The 20005-nt window shown below is 39.9% G+C and overlaps 1 protein-coding gene across 1 annotated transcript in view; it reads right to left on the reverse strand.

Moving 5' to 3' along the window:
• grin2ab (glutamate receptor, ionotropic, N-methyl D-aspartate 2A, b) overlaps positions 1-20005 on the reverse strand; it is a 126381-nt gene that overhangs the window by 25091 nt on the left and 81285 nt on the right. Inside the window, exons 5-10 of the mRNA XM_049571878.1 lie at positions 14491-14657; positions 14225-14359; positions 14025-14124; positions 12174-12379; positions 6960-7074; positions 6640-6842 (exon numbers count right to left, since the gene is read on the reverse strand). Of these exons, the coding sequence (XP_049427835.1) occupies positions 6640-6842; positions 6960-7074; positions 12174-12379; positions 14025-14124; positions 14225-14359; positions 14491-14657 (926 nt within the window). The remainder of the gene's footprint in view (positions 1-6639; positions 6843-6959; positions 7075-12173; positions 12380-14024; positions 14125-14224; positions 14360-14490; positions 14658-20005) is intronic.

Genomic DNA, 20005 nt, shown 5'->3' on the forward strand with positions numbered 1-20005 from the left:
TTAAGACAACGGGTCACAAGTTAAACCTCCCATGCTCTGTGTGATTCAGTCGTCTAATTGTCCGTGCCTACAGTGCTGCAATGCCGTGACTGCATGGGTCAGAAACTTAATGGTTGTTGTCTCACATCTTCTGTCTGTCTCCTCGAGTCCGTCTAACACAAAAGCTTTTACTGTGGTGAATTCTGTTTGTTTAAAAAAGGCAAATAAATCTTAAAAGAAAGTAATTACAGTTGAGTTTCTGGCACGTTGCCTGTGGCTAGCAATGACTGTCTGATCCTATTTTATCCTATCCTAATTGCTATCCTGAAAAATTTAACTGTTTTCTATTGTCTGGTAGAAATTTTGACATTCATTGAAATTATGACAATAATGCTGTCAGTCATGGGTAAAATACTTTACAGAAAAGAGATGAGATGATGTTTTATCTTTGCATTTGGACTGTGCTGCGGCCAAGCAACCAACCAGAACCACTGAGCCAGTGACAAACCTGCAGCAATTATGATTACTTCTATGTACACTGAACTGGCTGTATAGAGATGAGCTCAGATGTGAGCTAAATTGTAGAAATTAGCAGAGAGGAAACAAAGCTCTTGTCATGCAGAGGCTCTTATTGAGGTGTCCATATATAGCAGATAATTGGAGCAAAACCCAAGATGTCAAAGAATCCAAGGGAAGTTTCTTTGAGAAAGTTTTACTTTCGCTGACTATTTGTGAAGAATCTCTGCATTGTTTACACGCTTGAGACAGCCTGCAACATATTTCAGCCACTATAAAAATGTCTTTTAAGTTTTTTTTCAAAGGGAAAAGTCCATTGTATTGTTTGACATGTTGTTCTTAAAAGATAGAAGGCTCTAAAGCTTTCTGCTGCGCTGATTTTTAAGTGTGCATCATACATGTAGAAACACTGAACTGATTTGAAATCTTGAGAATGTAAAGTGATGTGACTAAAATCACAAGTAAAAAGTGAAATCATTAACTAAATGCCTTAGTAAGTCCATGACTGATTCCTTTGTGGCAAAATGTATGTTTTATACCTAAATCTAGTTTAGGTTTAGTCCCCATGATATGAATTTCAGTTTGTTTGAACCCATATTATGTGTAACAAAGGATGATTTGAGACATTCAGCCCGCTGCTATTGTTGCAGTGGAGAAAGTGATATATATGCAGTGAGGTGGTGAGTGGTGAGGTGGGAAAAACTGTATATATGCATGAAAAATAATCACATTTGATGCAGCACAACAAAGTCAATATGAATTTGTGCAACATTTTCATTCCATTAGCTGATACTGTTATCGCGAACGACTTGCTGCACTGATAACAGATACCAAAATTTTCCTGAGATCCTGAAGTGATTGAGTCAGATAAAGATATGCTAAAAATAAGAATAGAAAAGTAAACAGATACAAGGGATGTTTTTCAAATAGCTGCTGCAGCATGAGGATTTGGGAAATTGGGATATTCAGGGGAGAGAGAGGCATTTTTTTTTTTACAATGGAAGATATGGAGTAATTGTGCTGTCCCGCCTGGAGTGAGAAGGACATTTCACTATTGGGGAACCATAGAAAGAAGAGTCAAGGCCAGGTGAAACGATGACGTAGCTGCCGCAGGGAGTGGAGAGCTAAGTGGCCGGTTGTAGCAGAGCATAGGCTGGCGAATACGGATAGACCATAGCCTGCAGATATGCGCGTGCGACTCCCCGAGGAGCCTTGAATGCCAGGACCAGAATTTAGAATTTGATGTGAACAGCCACCGGCAGCCGAGGGGAGGGAGGGGGCAATACACGTGGGGAGGCGACAAAGGAGAACTTAGGGAGGTTGCAGACAGGGCAGGCTGCAGCGTTCTGGATGGTTTGTAACTGCTGAACAGCATACTTTACGAGCCTGGCTTGGTGGGAGTTGCAGTAGTCCAGATGGGAGATGACAAAAGGTTGGGCAGCGTCCCACATGAAACATCTTTTCATTTTCTGTCTCAAGGTACAGCTCCAGCTGGGATTTATGTATTTATTTATTTAGAGGGTTTTTTTTTTTTAACAGGGACACTGCATATTCATAGACATAACTATGAATGTGCCAGAGTGAGCCAAAGGGCTGGTGTTTGAAACCAAAAATGGCCATAAAGATTTGAATCTTATAAGCAACTAAACACCTAAATGTGAACTTTAATCACTACATATTCTTACCTACAATGAATTTATAATGCTGAAATATTTTATTCTGAAAACCATCGAGTTGTGCAGTTTAGTGCAGGAACTAATTGAGCAAGCGTTAGTTCAGGCTCAGCTCACATCCCAGCTACTTCAGTTGATCTCAAACAGCCAATCAGCCAATCAACTGATGGATCAGCTGATTGATGGAAGGGAGTCACATCACATCACATGATTCCTTTCTATGCAACCAATTGGCAAATCTCATTCAGGGCGCCCTATTTAAACTGCTCTGGCTTGCCTACTGTCGCTTTGCAACCTGCCTCTACCCCAGCTCCTCCTTTTCATGCTGTGTCTGACTTATCGCTGGGGGTGTCTTTGCTTCTGCTCTCCCTGATTTAGGCTTTCCATGTAGACGCATGGAACGGCAGAGAGGTTTGGAAGAGGCTTTCTGCGTAGGTCCATGGAAAGGCAGAGAGGTCCCAGAACAGAGCAAAAAAATAACGAAAAATGCCCAGTTACAATTTCCTAAAACCAAGATGACGATTTCTTGTTTTCTTTATCCAACTGTCTAAAACTTAAAGATATTCTGCTATTACCAGCAAATCTTCGCAATAGAGAGGCTAAAACAAGGGAATGCTGATATTTATACTTATAAAATCGCATTAATGATTACATGAATATCCACATAGTAACTGATTAATTTCCTGTCCATTAACTGATAAGTTAATCAACTGATGGTGTCAGCTCTATAGGCCGAACAACCGTGACGTCATACTAACAACAACAATCATGTCTGCGGAGACAACTGGCAATTGGTAAGATATGTGAAATCTGCAAATCTGCAAACTTGTTTATTTCTGCTGTCATTTCTCACCCTGTTTGCTCAGCACCATTAAACTGTATGTACAAGATGCAGGGGTTTTCTACCCGGGAGTCATTGTAAACAAACATTGTAATTCCCTCCCCTGCAATTTCAGAAGCTTGTTTTTTTTAAGTACATCCTTTTAGGGTTTACATATTTCCATCCATCCATCCATCCATTTATCCTGTTGAGGGTCGCAGGGGGGCTTGAGCCTATCACAGCTGACATTGGGCAAGAGGCGGGGTATACCCTGGACAGGTCGCCAGACTATGGAAGGGCTGGGTTTACATATTCAGATACAAAATTCGAATATCATATTTATAAACTAGATTTGAGTTCTAAATTAGATTTAAATTGGTTATTTTTTTACCTGATAATTCAAGTTAAATTTAAGATGTATTCTGTTGCTTATAAGATTAAAATTCTTATGGCCTTTCTTTGCTGCCATACCTGACCACATCTTAATAATGTATGTAGGCACTAAAACTACATAAATAAGATGAATGTTAATGTTTTAGTCAATATGTACTCCAGAGCAAAACCATAAGCAGCATTACTAATTATTAATTAGTAACTGTCATAATTAAAACAAGCAACACATTCAGTACAACTAAAATAAAACACAAATCACACTGAATTAATGGAACAATGAAACAAAGAGCACAATGGGCAACACATGCAATTACAGTGGTAGCAGAAACAAAAATCAAGTACACCGACAGATTGGCATTAGCGAGCTGACAGCAACAGAGAGCAATTCATTATTAATGCTGACAGAACTGATTACCCATGAACCAAATGAGAACTACTTTGCCGGTATGTGTTAAACTCTCTGACAGAAGTCGGAATAGAGTTTTACTCCACTGCAACACTGATAAAGAACACAAAATACTGAGTAATGTGAGAGAAAATCACTGATGTACATCTTGGCTGCCTCAGCTGACATGTAGAATCATTATATATACTTATGAATCTGAAATTAGCTGCCTTCAGTTGGATTTGAATAGAAATACTGGTATCTTTTCTCCTTATAAAAAAAAGCATCTGGGGCTCCAAAGGACCTATTTGTCTTAGTAAGGAACATGCATGACAACCAAGGTGTAAGATGGACCATTGAGTTTGTGCATTTAGCGCTAACTTGTGCTTCAGCAGGACCATGTGAATATATTACACTGTCAGCCACATGCATTTGGATTTCAGTCTCGAGGACAAACAGATGGTGAGTCATTATTATATAAAGTAAAAATGAGTGGGCCCAGGATTGATCCTTGTAGAACAAAAGTGGACAAGCAAAGGGCAGCTGATTGACGAGGATGTTCTTAGACAAATTGAGACAGGTTTCAGAGGTGTGATTATGTTCATTTTTTTTCTACTGAAAAAGTATGAGTAGACAGAATACAGGAAAACTAATTGAGAGTGTCATATACCTTCCTGAGATCAAGAAAAAGCTTTGCTAACATCACCTCTTATGTTCAACTGAAATGAACAAACGTGCCTGTCTCACCTCCTGAACCACCTCTAGATCAGGGATTGTCAGCCTTTTCTTAATAACATTGAGCATGTGTGGCTTTTAAGGAAGTATTTCACTGCTGGAAAGATGGTCTTTTCATTCAACAAAGCTGTCTATGCAGTAAAAAGATGCAATTACTTTTGAAATTGGTGCTATATGACAAGAGAAAATGAAGGAGAAGGGCTGTGGAATTCGCTTTTGCTCAAGAGGTAGAAAACCAACAACAGAATGCATTGTGCCGCACAGGACCAATAAACGCTCCTGCTGATGATGGACATCATGCAAGCTTGGCCGTTTTCCCACAGGAAACAATATGGCAGCCGACTGGTAACAAACAATGTCGTATTAAGAGGGATTTACACTTGTGCAGCAAACCCTACGCATGTTGTCTACGCTGTTGTTAGCATTTGTACTCGTGCAGTGGTGTGTCTGTGTCACTCTGCAGTTACACCTCCAAAACACTAGTCAGCGGCGGGGTTTCTGTGAAGTGCTGTAAAGTTTAGTTCATTCAAAACACACAGTAAACACACATTAAACATAGCTTAATAGAGACCATTTCAAACACAAGTACACAAATCAGCTTCACTTTAACTCGCAGCATTAACAGACAAAGCACTTGTTTTTATCTGGACACATTTTTCCCACAAATACAACATGCTAACATTATTAGCACAAGCCTATGGCATTTTACATTGTATAAATTAGCCTAGCAACTAGAAGACTTGTCCTCTTTTCATATGAAGCCAGGGACAACAGCAACATTTAAAAAGGTAATGTTACAAAATTCGACTCTATTACAACTCACAAGGTTCACTGACAAAAAAACTGTCTTATACTAAACACGTTTTCCAAACAAATATAACATGCTAACGTTATTAGTGCCAGCCTACAGCTTTTTACATTGTATAAATTAGCCTAGTGATGAGATTTCCTCTGCTCACATGAAGCCAGTATAAATCCCCGAAGGATAAATCATGCACAAGACTTAATATGCTTTTTGTGGAGGCTTTATTATCTACACAATTTATTTTTCTTATCTTTGAAATTAAAGTCGGCGGCATGGTGGTGTGGTGGTTAGCACTCTCGCCTCACAGCAAGAGGGTTGCCGGTTCGATCCCGGGCGGGGGAGCCCTTCTGTGCGGAGTTTGCATGTTCTCCTCGTGTCAGCGTGGGTTCTCTCCGGGCACTCCGGCTTCCTCTCACAGTCCAAAGACATGCAGACTGGGGACTAGGTTAATTGGTAACTCTAAATTGTCCATAGGTGTGAATGTGAGTGTGAATGGTTGTTTGTCTCTATGTGTTAGCCCTGCGATAGTCTGGCGACCTGTCCAGGGTGTACCCTGCCTCTCGCCCGATGTAGCTGGGATAGGCTCCAGCCCCCCCCGCGACCCTCAAGAGGATGAAGCGGTTAGAAGAAGATGAATGAATGAAAAAGATGAATGAAATTAAAGTAAATAAAAGCTTCTTTTCCACTGAGGGAAATGGTTTCAACTTACAAAAAACAGACAGGAGGTCTACAATGTTGTGACATTTAGTTACATTTATGGGGAGGTACACATCAGGCTGCGACATAGATTCGATGCAGAAGTTTAAATTCCTCCTTACAGTTAAATTAAGCTCAAATATGTTTCTGAAAACATCTGAGGTGAGAAATGGGAAACACAGTAACAGAATCTTGATTCATATTTGATCAGCACTGCTTAGTTTTACTGTTTTATTTCTATATTTTCAGCCTTTGTTTTTACAATACAGGAAAAGGTATGGCACCTACCACAAATTCTCATATTACAGCCAAACAGTGCACTAAAATATGATTGTGAGGACATTTTAGGCAGGAAATAGGGAATGCAGTAACAGAATCCTGCTTTATATTTGATCAGCACTGCCTAGTATTGATCTGAGTTCGGTCTGAGTTCAAGAGAGAGGGTGGTGGCTTTCTCTCTCGATCTGCTTCTAAAATTTTTGTATCTATGGTGGCGGGCAGATTAAGGGAAGTTTACCCCTGTTTATTTACACATACTACCTACATTGTTATGAATTGGCAAAGTATCCCTTTAAATGACTCTTCAGTGGTGGACAGATGCTGTGTATTTGCTCACAGTGACGGTGGGTCTACTTACTCTTTGACATGCTTGCGGCAGGGCACAGAGTTTCTCATGCAGGTGCCAGTGAGGATGTCCACATTGTCAACAATGACAAAAGGTTTCTCCTCCAGGGTGACGATTGAGAGGTGGTTTTCATCTGCATCCTCATCCCCGTAAGAGTTATACCTCGGCCACACTGGAAACATCAACCCCAGCGTCCCGTTCTCCCAGCGGCCCATCTGTGTGTGCCCAAACACACACAAGCATAAACAAAATCAGGGTTAGCCATCTTAATTAAAGTGTTTTGACTTTTTAATTTCCATGCTCTTTTGCAAAACACTGTGCTCATTTGTTACCTTCTCCCACTTCCTTTCACTATTCAGGACGATGACAACCAATTTGGGGTTAGCCTGGTAACCATCTGGAGTAAAGGATAAGTCGCGCCCTTCATTCCATACATGCATCATGTGTCTGAAACACAGAGGAGAAAAAGACAGAAAGAGTAGGAAGCTGTTATTTGCTTTTGTTTTGCATCTGTTTTGAGTGTGAGGATGTGTGCACAAGAGCAGATACATTTGAAATAACAAGTTAAGCACTCTGTAATCACTGCAAGAGTATCCTCTTCAAATCAATGCTGTCTTCACCCACTGTGTGCGCATGCATGCCTGAGTGTGTACGTGTGTGTGAGCATCTGTTTGTGTGTAGGAGGGGGAAGAGTCAGAGGCCACATATCTCTCCCATCAACATTCAGCATTGATTTCTCCACAGATATACGCCTGAAAGACAAGCCACTGGTGCAACAAGGCTGCCCTCACTCTCTTACTCACTACAGTTACCCTGCATACGCAAACAGATCCTTTGCTGAAACATTTACACTCTCGCTAAAGTGAAGCAGTAGAGAGGAGTAAATGAACCAGTATCACACACAGTGATATGGGATTAAGAATATACTCACTCCAGTAAAAACAATTTTAAAAAGGCGAGGATGTTAAGACTGGGATGATAGCCTGAATTCCCACAGGGGGAAAGGAGGCCTGTCTAAGGAAGTTTACTAAAAAGACCAAATCGCAAGAGGGACAGCAGCTGCCCAAAACAGAAAACACTCTTTCTTAGATGCCTTGTGTTCTGTCTTATTATAAATGGTTTGATTCATTTTGACACAGTGTCAAACATGGTTTGTCGGGCAATGCTATACGGCTAAAATATCATCTGACTAAAATAGAATATTTCAAAAGTCAAACATTTGCAGCTTTACAAACATTTTTGATTTGGCACAAGAGTGCACTTTCATATGCACACAACATTTTTTTTCACTACTTGTAAGTCTTAAAATCCTTTATGTAAACACACATTTGATAGACTCAAAATATTAACATTCCTTTTCCCTCCCTTACATTATTAAGACAGATATATTTTATATCTTCTCTGTAGATAATATTCACCTCCTCCTACTGGTGTACAGCATGTAATATAGTGTGTATTTTGTATAGTACCCTTTGGCATCTACGTATATACATTTTTACTATTTTTTCCCCACTAGTTTATGATAATTTATTATAAGAATATTAATGTATTTTGCACTTTATGGAAATGTATGTGGTCTAGATCTACTCATCCTCTGTTGTGTTCTAACATTAATAGTAATACATCATTATCCTATGAAATGTAATATTTAAATTTAAATTTTGTACTAGAGATGCACCACTTGTGAAATTCTGGGCCAATGCTGTTTATTTATTTATTTTTTGGTTACATTTTTTAATTATTATCATTTCTGGCTTTTGTGCCAGGGAAACAAAGAAATCTTAATTATAAAGAAATAACTGAACTTAAAAACTTTAAAACTGAACTTTAACAGCCAGTCTATCATTACACTCTCTTTGAAGGAGCACAAATTCATCCATACATTTTAATGATACAACCTTTATATAACCTTCTTTCCCATGAAAATATATTAAAAAACTGCTTCAAAAGCCTTTTTACGGTTCATAATATATCATGATTTCCTCTTTATTTTCTGTTATATATTGCTGCAAAAACATCAACACATATCACCTTCAAACAACAACATTTCATTCAATCAATCGCCAAAACCTACATGTAACTAGAGGACATTTGAACATGTCATGGGGATGTTAAAATTCACCTTCACCCAATATTCATTTTTACAGAGGAGAGCTTGAACACATCATAATGTAACTAAATGTAACCTCCATCAGCAGTTAGTTCTGGCCAACGTGCTTTCCTCCTCTCGATGTTAACATGGATTTGTTTTTCATAATGTAGCTTCCCCTTATCAGGGAAACAAACGTTTGCATCCCCTGCTGTGTCGATAGTGAGTTTACTGTGTTGTTCTGTCACTGGGAAGATCTTTGTTTGTCCCAAACATGTTTTCTAAGCAGGATGCTGGGACGCCCTTAGTCTTGAGCCCTGCTTTCTAGTCCATGCAAAATAGATGTGACTCAACAGAATAAACATCGGCCATCAGTGAATGCCATTTATTTGCCAATAGGCTGACAGCAGTCAACAAGGCAAATATCCAATGCATTCTCATCTCAATTTGTCAAATAATGCCACTTTGTCGGTGGACCTAAATGTCAAAATATGACAATGTAGGTGCAAGCGACAAATTTGTGCATCCCTATCTGTGTGGTAGAATTATAGCTGCTATTGCCTATTGCCTTACTGTTGACATCCTGTAGTGCACCTGTTGGATTCTTTGCTAATCAGCAAGTGATTATTTAAAAGGCACACCTGTTGGCAATTTAGAAGAGAGCAAATGTGATGGGGCAACATGCAAAACACGTTGTTCGTTCCTTGGTTTATTAATGTAAACAGTAAATAAAATAAGTGTCAACCTGAGTATTCTGGTGTGCGGTAAAACTTTGATTTCCTCTGGGTTCACTAGTGTCATTATTCTACAAAAGGAAAGCTTTAATATACTTCTGTTTTTCACGGGAGCAGGTCAGGGAACAGGGCCGTGAGCGATTCATGCATAAAAATATTGCAACAGGAAGTCAAGACGCATAAAGAGAAATGTTCGAGTGCTGTTTAGCATGCGCCCCGCAGGTGGAAATATGATAATTGCATTCCAATTCAAACAGGTGGGATTTGATGTTGTCTCATCTGCAGGAGAGGTATTAGAGTCGACACATAAATATTGTTGTTGGACAGTGGATTAGAGAGAGGTACATTAATCATCTGTTTTTACAAAGACTTGGAAACAGGCCTGTGCTCTTTCCAAGCAGGCTCCACTCACACTGAGTAAAGAGTAAACAAAAGGTCCCTGTCTCCCTCGCATGCAGGCACTGCAAAAATACCAAACAGCTCTGCCGTGGGTAAACCTGCTCTCAGCAAACACAAATAATTAAACATAAACCTACAAAGTTACACAAAAGAGACACGTCTGTGCTACATAACCGAACCTGCCTTTGTCATTACAGGTTACGATACTTTTGACTATTAGCGGCATGTCAGGACAAATACATATTTTTGTGTTTGAAAAATCTTCACGGTGCAGCAGGTGATGCCCTTGTCACAGTGCATTGTCACAGCTGAATACATATAGCGGAAACACTGTTGCGGTCTATTCTGGGAAACTGCTGTCTCCTCCTATTGCAGGTTTGTTACCATTTTTGGACAAAGATTTTGATCTGAATGGATGAGGCTGTGTGTTTTTGAGGCATGTAAAACAGGCAGATTAGACGTCACATATTCATATTTATATTCACATGTTTATTCATGTCATTTTGTGGTCCAGTGTGACACCAACAACACAAAATGTACAGCTACATAAAAAAGGGGTTCAGTGATTTCTGAATTACTATAAACAAAAGTATTTGCATTAACTAGAAATTCGATACCAGTTTTAATAGCAGCAGAGGCCGCATTAAAGAAGAAACAGAAAGACCTGCTATTGTAAATGCCATCTTTCAAATGTGAGTTCATTTACGACTATGTGGGGAACATTCTCCTATTACCGAAGTACTTGGGCAACCATTGTGTGAGCACTCTCTAAAAGTATGAATACAGAAGGAAGGGAGGCTCTTGCCACATTGTGTTTTATGGCAGGGAGCATCTTTTCAGAAAAAAAAAAAAGTGACAGCTTAGGGGTTTGCATGGTACGGTGGTTCCATCAAATAGAATAACCTTTTAAAATTTACTACCAGGACAAACCTAAATAAAAACCTGTACCATTGTGCAGACCAAATAAGCTGAACTAGAGTCTGGGATATTAATGCCTGTCAGACAAGAATGACAGGGAATCCAACGGGATTGATAGTGTCTTTTAAGTGCCAGATTATCTTGTCCTATTCCTCTCCACCTCACGTTGTTTATATGCACACTGCGGCAAGATTGTATCTAGACTAATGTATGCAGAATTCTGATCACAGCCTCACCACTTCCAAATCAGGGTGGGGAAATCCAACCTGTCAGTTTATTATCACAAAAATTGGCTGCAGTTGTTTTGACAAATATGCAAATTCTATCTAATAAGTTAGTGAGACAAATGAGGTACCTCTGACAGAAAGAAAAAAGATTGTTCAGAAAAATGTTTGCGCTCCAATTGAGGTCTGAGTTATATTGGATCAACCTGTCAACAATGCCGGTATTGTATAGGCTTTGATATATACTGTAATGGGCTAATAAGAGAGAGAGATGGGATAATAAAGCCATAATGGTGAAAATCATACTGTGGCTCTCTTTCTAATGAGGCAACTCATAAGTCATCATAGAAGTGCAGAGCCTAGCAACCTGACCTTCATGTATTCAGTCAGTTTTATATAAAATTTCTGAATTAATAATCATATTTTAACCACTGAATGCCTCATATTCAAGATGTATCACAATATTGCAGCATAAAAACCTCAAAAGGAAGCAATGCCATCACAGACTCTGTGTCTGTGCTTCAATAGCTGTGGATGTTCAGTATGAATGTGCCTGCATGTTCGCCCATTTGTCCCCCTTCTTGTATAAAGGATTTGACTGTTTGCTCATCACAGAGACTTCAGAGAAGAGTACATACACACATACTGGTATGCATATGTGCATGCACACACACACACATACACCTACCAACGCATACATGCCACCCACAGAGCCACGTAACAAGAAAAAGAGAGAGAGAGAACAAAGCTAGTAAAAGCTGCTTTAATCCTGACTTAATGACAGTGAATCCAGTCATGTGAAGGTGAGGTGCACACACAGAAATACACATGAATACAAACACACCAGACACATTCCAGGCACCAGTTAACACAGGGCAGCAACAACACAGAGGTCTGCCTGAAGTTCAGTGCATTGTCTCTCCACTAAGGCAGCAGAATGAGCTCATACACCGAGCAGCCATGTACACAATAGCTAATAGTGTTAAATGTCATTAGACATCACAGTGTTTAACACTGCTGTCATCTCTGCTTCCTTTCTCCTTTCTACCCCTCTCATTAGTACATTAAAAAGACTTATGTAACACCACTCAGCCACTCAGCTACAAAGACAAACAGAGTTATGCAAGTCCCTAGACCTTGATCTCTCCTCACACTCTCACACATGCACACACATATACACACCTGCGCAGGGCGCTAGGTGGGAGCTTCCCCGGGCTCCTGTCTGACGCTGTGCTGTAGCAGCTGCTCTGGGCCTCTGGCAGCTCCCCCTTCTCCCGCAGCATGGAGGTGGCTGCAGAGGAAATGATGCCCACCCCATCCCTCACCCTCGTGTCTAGCGGGTACTCCCAGTCGTCATAGGACACGGAGATCATACCCAGAGGGAACATCTGAGAGGAAAGGAGAGGAGATCTGAGAAGTGGCACATATGGTGTGAAAGATTCAATTTGACTTCAATTTGACTTTTTTCTTTTTTTTTTTGCCCCAATTTTAACCATCCATATGTATCTCTCAAAGGTGTCAGGCAGATGATTTATTGGTTTCGTGCACCTTCCTGAAATAATTCATATCTGGCTATTAAATAAGTGTGAGCAGACTGTGTGTCCACAACGAAATTGCTCATTCAGGTATCACCTACATCTTGAAACTGTCAAAATGAAAGGATTGAAAAACTAAATAGCTTACTAAGTATGTCTCCCTAAACTAGACTGAGCAAACATCAAAAAATGCCAGCACGCTAGGCTGTCAATCTACCATACGATACTTTGTTTTTACTTTTTAATTTGGCACTAAATGTTGAATCAGATCTTTGTCTGAGGCAAAAAACAGAAGCATAAAAACCCAACACAAATAGGGAAGTGAGAATGATGGACAAGGAAGGGAGGAGAATAAACCTTTGAGAGGCTTTAGAGAAAAGGTAAGCAAACATTGGATATGTTTCCAGTTTTAATGTGAGGGGAACATTTGAGCTGATTATAGTTTGAATTATTTATACACAAATATTTATATCCTATTTGGATAATAGCTATCTTGCTGTCCTACATTTTGAGAGTGAATGTGTATGTAATGCTGTCAAACATCCTATTTAGGGCCTGAGCAAATGTTTTCAGGTAAAGCGAGAAGAATGTAAACAAAGCAGTAAACTAAAAATATGGTTTGAATTATAGGTTACCAGTTATAATGATTTGTCTCTTTACTGTCCTCTGTGTATGGCTTAAAGGAATAGTTCGACACTTGCTTATTACTTTCCTGGCTAAATGAAGAGGTTGACACAACTCTCATATTTGTCTGTTAAATATAGTTGGGTTTTTATCAAAATGTGGTTCAAATTTTAACCAAATTTCCCCCCAAAAAATCAGCAAAAGAAAATTCATGTGCTTTTCCATCCTCCACTGTTATACAAATATTGGGGATTGGTTCAGTAAGAAAAGCAGTGTGTGGCACCAATTGTCCAGTTGGTTGCCACTGCAGAAGAGGTCAAAATGAGATGGCATGATCAAAATAGCACCAGTAAATTCTCAAATGAAGGAAAACGATGGATTATAATAACAGAGAGCACACTGGACAATGGAAATAGAGTGTTTTGAACAACTAATATTACAGATATGTGCTCCTGGATGAGTTCTGCTAACAGCCATGTGTGAAACTAAGTGTAAAAACAGGTGGTTATGAGTCGGACAATTTCTTGTGGAGGAGCAGTAACTACCTGGAGTCTAAGCTAGTTAACTGGAAACTGCGAAATAGTCTGGATCAAAACAATAATTGTCTCTTTTACACTCTGGTTTTAGTACTAATTAAATTAACAAGATATAATTAATGTGAGTTTTAGAGATGCTGGTAGGTGGATCTTGCTTCATTCAGAGTTTCAGTATGTCTTTACTGCTATATGTCATATTAGCCCTAGAGGATACAAGAGATGAGTTTGATACAAGACAGGAAGCAGATGACCTGCAACAGCCTGAAATCAAAAACACTACTTGTCTTGTCAAACCACTCAAAAGTGGCCACCTGTTACTACATATGGGGCCTCCCTACCTCGGGGGTAAAGTCTGGGTTCCCAGTGGTGAGACTGGACACAATCCAAATGTAACCAGCTCCTATCAGGCCCAAGGATCGAGCCTCTTCGAGTATATACCTGTCGAGGAGAGGAGTGAGAGAGTTAATAAAGATCCACTGTGGAAATCTGGCAGTGTATGACAGAGAGACGGAAACAAAAGAAAGTGAGAGACACTCACAGAGCCTCATCCTTGGAGCAGTACAGCAGTATAACGGGACTCTGGATTCTCTTGAGGGCAATGTGTGATTTAGAGTTTGGGTCGCCATCTACAGCATCTAGAGTCACCACACTCTGCAGGTCCCAGCGCACAAAGCTGTAACAATACACCATTAAATAATACAAGGTACTTAATCTTGTCAGCTGCTGTAAATACAGGTTAAGGATGGAAACAGAGAGTGTGTGAGTGTGTGAATGTGTGCACATGTGGGGGAGTGTATTTATTACCTGTGATCCACAGTTGTCTTCAGTGTGCTGATGAAATCCTGGTACCCGGGGAACTTGGAAGTGACGATAGAAAAAACATGCCAGTCATACTCCTCCATGATGGCAAGCATGAGCAGAGCCTCCTGCTGCAGAGCCGCGCCGAACTGGAAGAACGTGGACTTTTCATCCTGCAATGACACACAGGCCAGCAGCAGAGACAGTCAGCAGATTTGTCTGAGGAACTGAATTAATTGCAGAGAAGAAAGAAGAAAAAAAGGAGCTGGAGTGTGTGAGTGAGTGAGTGAGTGAGTGCAAATCAGACTCAAAAACCCAGTAGAATTAAAACCATTTTCAATTTTGCAATCAGTGAGTCAGACCCGGAGAGTGACGGAGATAAGAGGGAGCGTAAGCGTTAGGAGAGAAAATGGGGAAGAGACGAAGAGATGCTGAGAGATTCAGTCAACAAGTCAGACTACACTGCGAGAGAGTGACTGCTGGCAACAGGGGGGCCGTAATGGTCGAAGATAACTGCCTCATAAATCACAGGTTTGATTCACTTCAACCCTCAGTAGCCAATAAAACAACAGCCTGCATTGTCTCAAAACCTAATTGAGCCAAATACCGATGCTCAACCTGCTTGCTCATTTTGTGCGGTGCTGTATTATTAAACCGGCTTAATGTTTAAAATGTAACACAAAGGGAAAAAAAATCAGAGTCATTAATGCTGAACATAATTTTTCTGTGGTGCACTAACTGCAAAAGATATGGTGTCATTTTCTAGCAGTCTCATTTGAAGTCAGAGGATATCCTCTATAAACTGTGGCTCCAAATTTCCCAGCATTAATTCACAATGCCATGTACAGTTAAATCATTTAGTCTCAGCGTCGGAGGGAAACAAGGGTCAGTGCGAGAGTCAGAGGCAGCAGCTAGCATTACCAAAACCAAAGCAGCTATTAAACAGAATGAAACCCAAAGTGAGTGTGAAATAAGTTGCTAATGATTGCAGAATGTATGTTTGCATAAAGTGTAAGCTGAGTTTTCCCCCTGGGGACACAACAAATAGACAGCGACACAGCCCATCCACCAGAGAGGGGGAGAGGAGGAGTAGACAGGGGAGAGAAAGAAAAGGCTGAAGGGGAGAATGAGAAGGAGAAAAATGTTCCAGTCTTGTGAGTGAACCGCTGCGGAGAGAGGTGGAAAAAGAGTGAGAGACTTGGGAGGAAAAACTAAGAGAGACGCAAACATCAAACCTCCCCGCAAAGTCCCTCTTTCTCTCACGCTCACTCACTCACACACACACACACACACACACACACACACACACACACACACACACACTGACACCCCCTCCGCAGAGGGCATCAAAGAACGTGACACATTAAACATCAAAGCCCTCATAAACAAACATGGAGAATCAGCTGTCAGCTCCTGTCTCTCTGCCCCCCACCACCTCCAACTCCACCGTCGTGTGTGTAGGTGTGTGTGTGTAAACCTATATTGTGCCTCCAGTGTTGTCCCTCAGTTTAACAAAAAGCTCACAGCTCAGGCCATCACACACATAAAGCAGGCCCCGCAGAGATTTAACTCCCCTCCCTTCACTGCTACAAAAAGAGAAAAGTGGGAAGGAGAGAGGATGAAATTGTACTTCAAAAAGATCTATCTCACTGTTTCCATCTCTCTCTCTCTATCTGTGTGTGTGCGTATCTGACTGTAGGTGTGTGTGGCTTTATACTTTACTCGGGTTTCGAAAGGAAAAAAAAAGAAGACAAAAATCTCTCCTCTGTGTGGCAACAGGCACATCTTCAGTTTTACCCAGATAACACCGACACACAAGCACAGATATTAACATGCTCCCACACCCACCCACTCTCTCCCACACACATGCAATGAACAACTGACAGTCACAGACGAATCAGTGCTAAAACAATCGATTTAACAATTAATCAGTCAACCACCTGTCAATTGTTTGAAGGATAATTCCAGCGTATTACAATGATATGGGTCATATTTTTGAGGTTTTGCTTATTACTGGTTGTACTCTTCAAAGATGCAATGAGAATATCCAAGCAGACAAGCTGTAAAACAAAATAGTTCACTCAAATTATCTAGACCACTTTGTTTGGAGGACTAATGGCACTCAGATGAAGCTGCCCATCAAGCCACTTTAACCTCTGCATATATTATGTAGATATAAGGTTGAGTCCAGGCACATTATACCTGCTCTGTCCTCAAGTGAGGGAAGCATTTAAGGTCAGTTTAAATACGCATTAGATCAGAGAATGGTGTTAGAATTTTTCTAGGTAACACTTTATACTAAGGTATAATTAACTAGTTGCTTATTAACATGCATATTAGTGGCATATTGTCTCTACAGTATCATTACGCCCCGCAATGCATAACAGGCTGAGCCATCATAAATCTACTGGCCCTATGACAGGCGGCACCTTTCTCCAGCCCTCACCTAATGTGCATTTAAATTGCCGTTATCCTTACCCAAGCAAAGAGCACATACTCAGTGGCTTGGCTGTAATTTGCAAGGCAAAGCAACACTGGCTGGCCCAACTGGTTTGATAAACAGTTTCATCTGAATGCCATTGCCCACTCAGTACTCCACCTGTCATCCCTGCTTATCTAGCTCCACTAGTGTTATAAATAGTTATTAGTTATATCCAAAAACAGTAGCACTTTATATTAACATACACATATTCATTCATACTAGTTGCTTATTAGCATCCATATTACTTTGTTTGGAGGCAAAACCGAGCAGGAGTGGACACAAATACAGTGATGGTGGCTGGACATAAAGCACTCAGATGAAGCTGCCTATCTTTAAATAAAATGTAGATATAAAGTTGGGCCAGAACACATTGTATCTGCTCTTTCCTAATGCGAGGGAAGGATTTAAGGTCAGCTTTAATGTGCATTAGATCAGAGAATGCTGTTAAAAGTTTTCTGCCTGACACTTTATATTAAGCGTCAATGAACTGCTCATTAGCGTGCACATTAGTAGCATATTAGCACTTATTAATACCCCATTCTGCATGACTATATTCTACATCTAGGCTACTAGGCCATTAACAGTTTTTCCTTCATTGACCTCTTAATTACTGCTTATTGATACTGAGTAAGGGAGTTGTTGGTCATGAACTGCAATCTTAATATGCTTTATGGGCCTTATAAGGTGGTAGTATCACAACAACAGTCATTCTCTGTTAATAACGCTCAATAAATATGGTCTATTCTTATGTAATAAAACACAAAACTACAAAGATTAAGAGTGTCCCAATAACTCTATAAAGTCTTTGTAACTCAGAGTATGTTTCTCAATCTGAAGTTCAGTCTTGCTCATAATTAATTCACTTTAATTTTGAAATTTATTAACCCACACGTTACCTCTTTTCTAAAGTTGCCTCCTCTCCACACCTAATGAATCCATTATATCACACAACTACTGCAATTAAAAGACACTATTCTTAACTAATAAGGCAGTACATTTTTAATAGAAATGTTCAAAAATACCCTAATTGGTCTATCAATAAAGTAGATAGTTGTGTGCTCTACTCTGATGGATTTATCAAGTGTGAAGAGGAGGCAACTTGAAAAAAGGGAACACGTGTGGGTTAATAAGTTTTAAACTGATCATGAATTAGTTATGAGCAAGACCGAACTGTAAAATGAGTAACATACTCTGAGTTGCAAAGACTTCATTTAGAGTTATTCACACAGTATTAACACTGTCATTTTGTGTTCTGTTACATGAGAATAGACCATATTTATTAAGCATTATTAGGGGAGAATGACTATTCTTGTGATACTACCACCTTATAAGGCCCATAAAGCATATTCATGTACAACAACTTCCTTGCTCAGTATCAATAAGCAATAATTAGGTCATTGAAGAAAAACTCTGATAATGGCCTAGTAGTTGTAGAATAAGGTAATGCAGAATGAGGCATTAATAAGTGCTAATATGGTACTCATATGCATGCTAATAAGCAACTAGTTAATTGTACCTTCATCTGAGCGCCATTAGTCCAGCCACCATCACTGTATTTGTGTGCACTCACACTGGGTTTTGCCTCCAAACAAAGTGGGTTAGATGGCAATATAAAGTGGAACCATTTTTGGATATAACTAATAACTATTTGTAACACTAGTGGAGCTAGATAAGCAGGGATGACAGCTGGAATACTGAGTGGGCAATGGCATTCAGATAAAATCGTCTATTAAGCCAGGTAGACCAGCCAGTGTAGCTTTGCCACGCAAAACAACCAAGCCACTGAGTATCTGCTTTTTGCTTGGGTGAGGATAACGACAATTTAAATGGAAGGGTGGGACTTAAAGGCAGTTCAAACATACATTAGGTGAGGGCTAGAGAAAGGTGTTGCCTGTCATGGAGCCCAGTAGATTTATGACAGCACAACCTGATACCCACCACAGGGCCTAATGATACTGTAGGTCTAAACATCATTTAACATGAATGCTTCTGTTTCCATGGAGATGCTCACCAATGTTTGGGAAATTTCTTTGTGAATTGATAAGTGATCTTTTTTGCTGCCATAGAGTTTGGGATAGTTAACTGGACATGACATGTTTTTTTTTTTTTAAATGTCACCTTGAGACATCTTTTACAACTATTTTTGTACATTTTTTAATTAAATGAATGACAAAATAGATCTATAAATGGATAACGAAAATAAAATTTGTTATATTCCTAATGAAAATACACATCTCATATTACCGTCACCTATAAATGTACCCACTGAGGAGAACGAAGGAGGTGTTAAAAAGTCAGAATGCCACAATTCAAAATACATCATAAATGGCTACGAAGAACCCAAAGCGAAGCTACTCTTGCTGATGGGAAATCGTATGTGTGAGGAAGCACACAATATATGCACATACACATACACAGCGTCCCTAATATGCCGTCAGGCTGAAGATACTACATGTACCATGTCATACAAGTTCATAACATGCTTTTAACATGTTTAATATTTACACCTGTCATCATGGTCTAAGCCACACACTTCCTTTTAAATACCTTCACAAGGAGACAGGAGAGGAGAGGAGAGGAGAGGAGAGGAGAGGAGAGGAGAAGAGAGGAATTCAGAATGAGTCTTTTAAGAGGACTGAGGGGGTAAAAGGGGAAGATGATAGTAGTTGCTGAATTATAAAGGGTAAAAAGAGACATTGACACAGACCTGCATCTTCTCATCAAATCACACAAGTCCACCAAGAAGCTCACGTATGAATAATGCACAAATACAACACACACACTCACACACCACACGAATGTATTTCCACATTATAACCCACATACTCTACCTAGAGATTTACTGATGACATTGTGCATCAATTATACAAATACAGTGAACTTCATGTAGTTTCACATCCACCCACGTGCATGCACACAGCACACACACACACACATAGACACACGTGCAAATGCACAAAGGCCCCTTAAAATATAGCGTCACTCATGAGCCAGCATACCATTAAATAATACACCACCAAAACCAAGACAGCATCTCAC

This window comes from Epinephelus fuscoguttatus, linkage group LG3 (genome assembly GCF_011397635.1).
Source record: "Epinephelus fuscoguttatus linkage group LG3, E.fuscoguttatus.final_Chr_v1".
NCBI lineage: Eukaryota > Metazoa > Chordata > Actinopteri > Perciformes > Serranidae > Epinephelus > Epinephelus fuscoguttatus.